The sequence below is a fragment of the Capricornis sumatraensis genome, chromosome 5, assembly GCF_032405125.1.
Source record: "Capricornis sumatraensis isolate serow.1 chromosome 5, serow.2, whole genome shotgun sequence".
Classification (NCBI taxonomy): domain Eukaryota; kingdom Metazoa; phylum Chordata; class Mammalia; order Artiodactyla; family Bovidae; genus Capricornis; species Capricornis sumatraensis.
Window position 1 is genome coordinate 110,241,046 of NC_091073.1, and position 5,779 is coordinate 110,246,824.

General features: G+C 55.2%; 1 gene segment (V, D, J or C); it reads left to right on the forward strand.

The window, feature by feature from the left end:
* The first annotated feature begins 290 nt into the window (after nucleotides 1-290).
* Nucleotides 291-5,449, forward strand: LOC138079745 (T cell receptor beta constant 1-like). The segment is given in 8 exon segments: nucleotides 291-465; nucleotides 571-612; nucleotides 787-893; nucleotides 954-1,062; nucleotides 3,709-4,098; nucleotides 4,758-4,775; nucleotides 4,937-5,043; nucleotides 5,319-5,449. Coding segments are annotated over 8 exon segments (969 nt in total).
* The last annotated feature ends 330 nt before the right edge of the window (nucleotides 5,450-5,779 follow it).

Consider the following 5,779-nt stretch of genomic DNA (forward strand, 5'->3'; position numbering starts at 1 on the left):
CTCCTATGGGGAGCTGCACTTCGGGCCAGGGACCAGGCTCACCGTGCTAGGTAAGAATGCTTCTCCAGGGAGAGGGAGGGTGGAATGCCCAGACTAGATGACCCCGTGAACTCTGGCTTTTAGAGAGTGGATGCCTTACCCTGTCCCTGCTGCACTCAGGGAAGGGAAAGTTTGCGCCTGGGTCCCCAGGGCTGTGTGAACACAGATCCCCTTTACTTTGGAGCTGGTTCCAAGCTGACTGTGCTGGGTAAGGAGGGCAGCTGGGGTCCCTGAGTGTTCCCTCCGGTGGGATGCAGAAAGGCGGGAGGCTGCCCATCTCCCTTCGGGGCTGCGCTCAGGGTTCGTGTGGACCTGGGCTGAGTTCGGGCTATCCGGAGAGGGTAGCGCTAGTTTTTGTCCTGAGCCTCCGGGCTGTGAGCAATAACCCTCTGTATTTCGGAGGGGGCACTCGGCTGTTGGTACTAGGTAAGTGGGGTGCTCTGGGGCGCTAGAAGGGAAGTGGGGCTATCAGATGTCAGTAGGGTAGGTGGACCGATATTTCTGTGCTGAGCCCTGAGGCTGTGAGTACAGACACGCAGTACTTCGGCTCGGGAACCCGGCTGTCGGTGCTAGGTGAGCCGGGAAGCTGCTGCGGAACCGGGGGGATACGCGGCGGGTTTTTGCGCGGGGCTGGGGGGCCGTGACTCAGACCCAGTACTTTGGGCCGGGCACGCGGCTCCTGGTGCTAGGTGAGTGCGGGCGGCGCGCCTCGATTTTTGTGGGGCTCCCCGGGGCTGTGCTTTGCAGGCGCCGCCCTGACCTTCGGGGCCGGCAGCCGGCTGACGGTGGTGGGTGACTGTCCGCAGGCTGGCCGCTGGCGGCGGGCGGGACGGGAGGCGGCGGGGTCAGAGCGGGTCGGATCCGGGCACTTGGTCCCCTCCCTGCCCTAGAGCTGAGCGCCGGGACTGGGGAAGCGAGCGCGAGCCTCTGGGAGCTGCGGGGGCGGGAGGTTTGAGTGCAGGGCTCTTCCTCCGTGCTCCTATGAGCAGTATTTCGGCCCAGGCACCAAGCTCACGGTCGTAGGTGAGATCTGGGCTTCTCCCCTCCTTTCGGCGCAGCCCCTTGCTTCCCCGGAGATGGGTGGGGTGCGCTGGGGCTGGGGCGCCTGGCTGGTTGTGCCTCTGGGGGTTCTGCTCTGCAAGGGAGGCGGGGAGTATTGGGTAGGGGTTACTGAGGAGGGGTACTATAGTCTGGGAACGCGGACAGAAGGCAAGGGGGGCTCCAGTCTCTTTTTTTCTGGGGTATTTGGGGACCGGGTGAGCAATGGAGAAAAGATTAATTAGGACTCTGAGCCTGGCTTGATTGGAGAAAAAGACTGAGGAGGGCGATCCGGGCTGGGGGAAGGGTAGGAGCCGGTGTAGCTGCTGCAAAGAGGAAAATGAGACGGGGAGGGGGTCGGCAGGATGAGCTCAGGATGCTGGGCCCACTGCAGAGCCCAGCTCCTGGGAGGTGGAGATGCAGGCTTCTGCTGAACGAGGACCAAGCAAGAGTGAAGAGACATGAAAGAGACAGACACAGCGGAGACAGTGAGGGAAAGAATCGAGACAAGCGGGGTTTGCCGATTCACTGTTTGAAAGTTTGGATTCAAATTTAAGTTTCAAACCTCTTCCTTTCCAAGTCCAGACCCCTGCCTGCCAGGCTGTGTGTACAGCACACGCGGGCTGGGTGGGAACCTGGGCCACTGGGGGCATTTACTCCCCAAATGGAGCCCCCTCACCACCACCCCCACCCCCACCCCAGCCTGAAATTCCCCTCCTCACACCAGGTCTTCTAGGTTAAACAGCCAGATGGTGCAGGAACTACATTCAAATAGACATATTTTCCTGCTGAGACCAGGAACATTGCCAAGGAGATCTTAGCGCTGGAAAGGGATCTTCAATGTCACCTGGTGATGGAAACACTGAGCTTCCAGAGGGGAACGACCCCTCAGTAGTGTGTTTACTGGATGATGTGATCACAGCAAGGGTGTCTGTAGTTAGACGGGTTAGGTTGGAGCCAGTGGGGCTCCTTTCGAAGTGTTTGTTCCTGGTGACAGCTGGGCTCCTGTGATCAGCGAGGGTGAAGAGGAGGAGGCCTCAGAACAGGTGCACCTGGGTCCCAAGCCCTGGTCCTTTAATAAGCCAGTGACCTTGTGGGAGTGAATATGTGTGCATAGGTCACACACCCAGGAAGCCAGCCCTGAAGTCAAGTTGCTGTTGTCATCATTGTTCAGTGGCTAAGTTGTATCAGACTCTTTCTCGACCCCATGGACTGTAGCCCCCACCTCCACCCCCCATCCAGGCTCCTCTGTCCATGAAATTTCCCTGGCAAGAATACTGGAGTGGGTTGCCATTTCCTTCTCTGAGGAATCTTCCTAACCTGGGATCGAACCAGGATTTCCTGTGGCTCCTGCATTGCAGGCAGATTCTTTCCCACTGAGCCACCTGGGAAGCCAATCCGTGGAAATGTGGTGTCACAAGAACTTTTTTTTTTTTCATTTCTTCCAGCCTAAACTAGATCTCTTTAGATTGAGACGTCTTCCCTTTAACAGAGTTGCTCAGAAACAAACAAAAAAATCCATATAATGCAAAGAGCAAGATGAAATGTATGTCGAGAGGGTCCAGAAGCAATAAGCCAGTCAGATGAGAAGGTCACAGGGGCTTTAACTGGAATGCCTTCACCTGGGGCCCGCCAGGATGCCACACACTAGAGGCTTAGTTGGATAGAGACAACTGGGAGCAGAAGTTGCTTGATGATCTCAGATGCATTTTTAGGAAGCTTGCTGGTAGGGGAAAACAGAAGATGTGGAATCAAAGGGGCAAAGGATGTTGAAGATGCTTGAATTTGTGATCTGTCTGAGCTGAGGCAACTCGGGGTACCTGGAGGCAGAGGAATAGCTAGGATGACCTGGTAAGACACCAGAGACATCCTGAGACAAAAGGCTGTCTTCACGTGAGTGCACAAAAATATGCCATCTGTATGTTGTCATTTGAAGAAAAAAAACCCAACCCCATAATGAGCCCCTTACACTCAAATCCCCTCTACTCCTCAGCCCCCCCAGGCTCACATACAACTAACCCAGCTGATGGCAGAGGCTTCCTGCATCCTTATGTCAGGCCATCTCCACCCCCACTCTGGACAGTCAGTGTTGGGATTCTCCCTTCACAAGCAGGAAAAATGATGCAGAGACATTCAGGGGTTGTCTAAAGTCATGTTGGTGGACAAAGTCACTGTCAAGCTTTGACTTCTCTATTATTCTGCTTCCAATCCAGCTCTCTATTTAAATAACTACTACAAATTACGATGAGAAAAAAGACAGGTAAGTTTTTCTTGTTGAATAAGAAATCAAATAACGTGAAAGAAGAAAACTTGCTCAGATGTCAGGCAGTGCCATTTGTAAGGCCGCCTTAGGGGGCTAGAGAGAGAAGAGACGGGCTTGTCGTAGGGTGAGTACAAGGGACAGGCAGACAGAGGGAGAACAAGAACAGAGGAGTGGGGTGACGACTCCCAAACAAACAGGACATACTGCTACCTGATTTTATTGTAGGATAACCCTGAGCCTCCCTTCCCTGCCTTCTCATACTCATATACTCACAAACACAAACAAACACAAGCAAACACACACACACAGCCCCTACCACGCCCAGCCGGCTCTCAGGCCAGTCCTGGCCCCCACCCCTGTCCTTCCAGACGATCTGAGCCGGGTGCACCCGCCCAAGGTGGCTGTGTTCGAACCCTCGGAAGCAGAGATCTCCCGGACCCAGAAGGCCACGCTCGTGTGCCTGGCCACGGGCTTCTACCCCGACCACGTGGAGCTGACCTGGTGGGTGAACAGGAAGCAGGTCACCACTGGGGTCAGCACGGACCCTGAGCCCTACAAAGAGGACCTCACGCAGAATGACTCCAGATACTGTCTGAGCAGCCGGCTGAGGGTGACCGCCGCCTTCTGGCACAACCCCCGCAACCACTTCCGATGCCAAGTCCAGTTCTACGGGCTCACGGACCAGGACCAGTGGGAGGAGCAGGACAGGGCCAAGCCCGTCACCCAGAACATCAGCGCCGAGACCTGGGGCAGAGCAGGTGAGCCAGCCGGGAGGGAGTCAGAGCCGACAGAGGAGAGATCAGGGAGAGAGCGGGAAGGCAGAGTGGAGAGCGGGGGAGCCCAGCAAGAGGGTGGACAGGGCACCTCCTCGGGCGAACTCCTCCCCCGGATCCAGATCCTCAGCCCAGCTCAGCTGTGCTGGTGGGTGCCCTCCCTGCCCGCCTGCACAGCTCAGGGTGCCAGTGGTGGGTCCCCATCCCCTTCAGTGCTGCCTCCTTCATGACCCTGAGGATGCTGTGGCCACATTGGCACAGGCAGTGCTGGGACTCTGATCAGAGGCAGCTCGGAGCCTGGGGGTCAGTGCTGACTAAAAGCTAGCTTAGTAGGTCTTTTTCATTTATTTGTTTTGTTTTAAGCATCTCAAAGTATCACATATTTATGATTGCCTAGTTTTAATGTATCAGGAATCTGGGCATAGCTTAGCTGGCTCGTTTATCTCAAGATGCTACAATCAGATGTCAGCCAAAGCTGGAGTCTTATCTGAAGGCTCAGCTGGGGCAAGATCCACTCCCAAGTTCACATGACTGTTGCAAGATTTAGCATCTTGCCAGCTATTGGACTGAGGAAGGCTGGCTTAGCTTTGAATCTGCTTTAGAAGATGCAGGCTCTCATCCATTTCCCTCCCCTTTTTTTTCAGACTGTGGCGTCACCTCCGGTGAGTAGCCCTCTGCTTCCTTGTCTCCATCCCCATGGTCATTGCTCTGGAACCAGAGACAGAGGGCCCATGGACACTGGTTGGGTGGGGGAGTGTAAAGCGGGAGGAGGCCAGAGATACCTGCTCACAGGTACCTACCTGCTCTCCCTTCCTGCCAACAGCGTCTTATCAGCAAGGCGTCCTGTCTGCCACCCTCCTCTATGAGATCCTGCTGGGGAAGGCCACCCTGTACGCTGTGCTGGTCAGCGCCCTGGTGCTGATGGCCATGGTAAGGAGGGGGCCAGGATGAGAGTGTGATGAAAGGAAAGTGTGGAGCATCATGCAGGGGAGCTGAGGGGTCTCGAAATTGTGTCCTGACATCTCCGTGGAGTTCCAGTGGGGCTGCCAGACTGGGGAGAAAGTACAGAGATCATCACAGACAGAACGTGGCTTTGAAGGATAGGGAGAGCCCTCCCAAAAATCAGACCCCAGAATCAGCCTCCTCTGACCCAGCCCTACTGTTCCATGGCCCCTGGCATCCTGACGACATCCTCTCTTCCTCAGGTTAAGAAAAAGGATTCCTGAGACCAGCTCCAAAAGTGCATCCCGAGTCATTCTTTATCATGGCCTTGGATTCTCCTTAACACCTTTCCAGTCTGTGTTCTTCAAGAGTTTCTCTCTCTCTCATCTCCTTCCTTTACGGATGTCTGCCCCTTCTCTCAGCTTCCCTACAGGTGGAGTGCCGTACTCGGAACCTGAAATTGACTGAATTAATAAAAGTGTCATGATGGGCTTGATTGTGTCCAGGAGTGTCTGTGGTATCCTGCCCTTCATTGATCTACCTCTGATTTGGGAAATCACCACCCCTCAGGCTCAGTAAAGAATCTGCCTGCAGTACAGGAGACCCAGGTTCAATCCCTGGGTCGGGAAGATCTCCTGGGGAAGGGAATGGCAAGCCACTTGCCTGGAGAATCCCAAGGACAAAGAAGCCTGGTGGGCTACAGTCCATAGGGTCACAAAGAGTC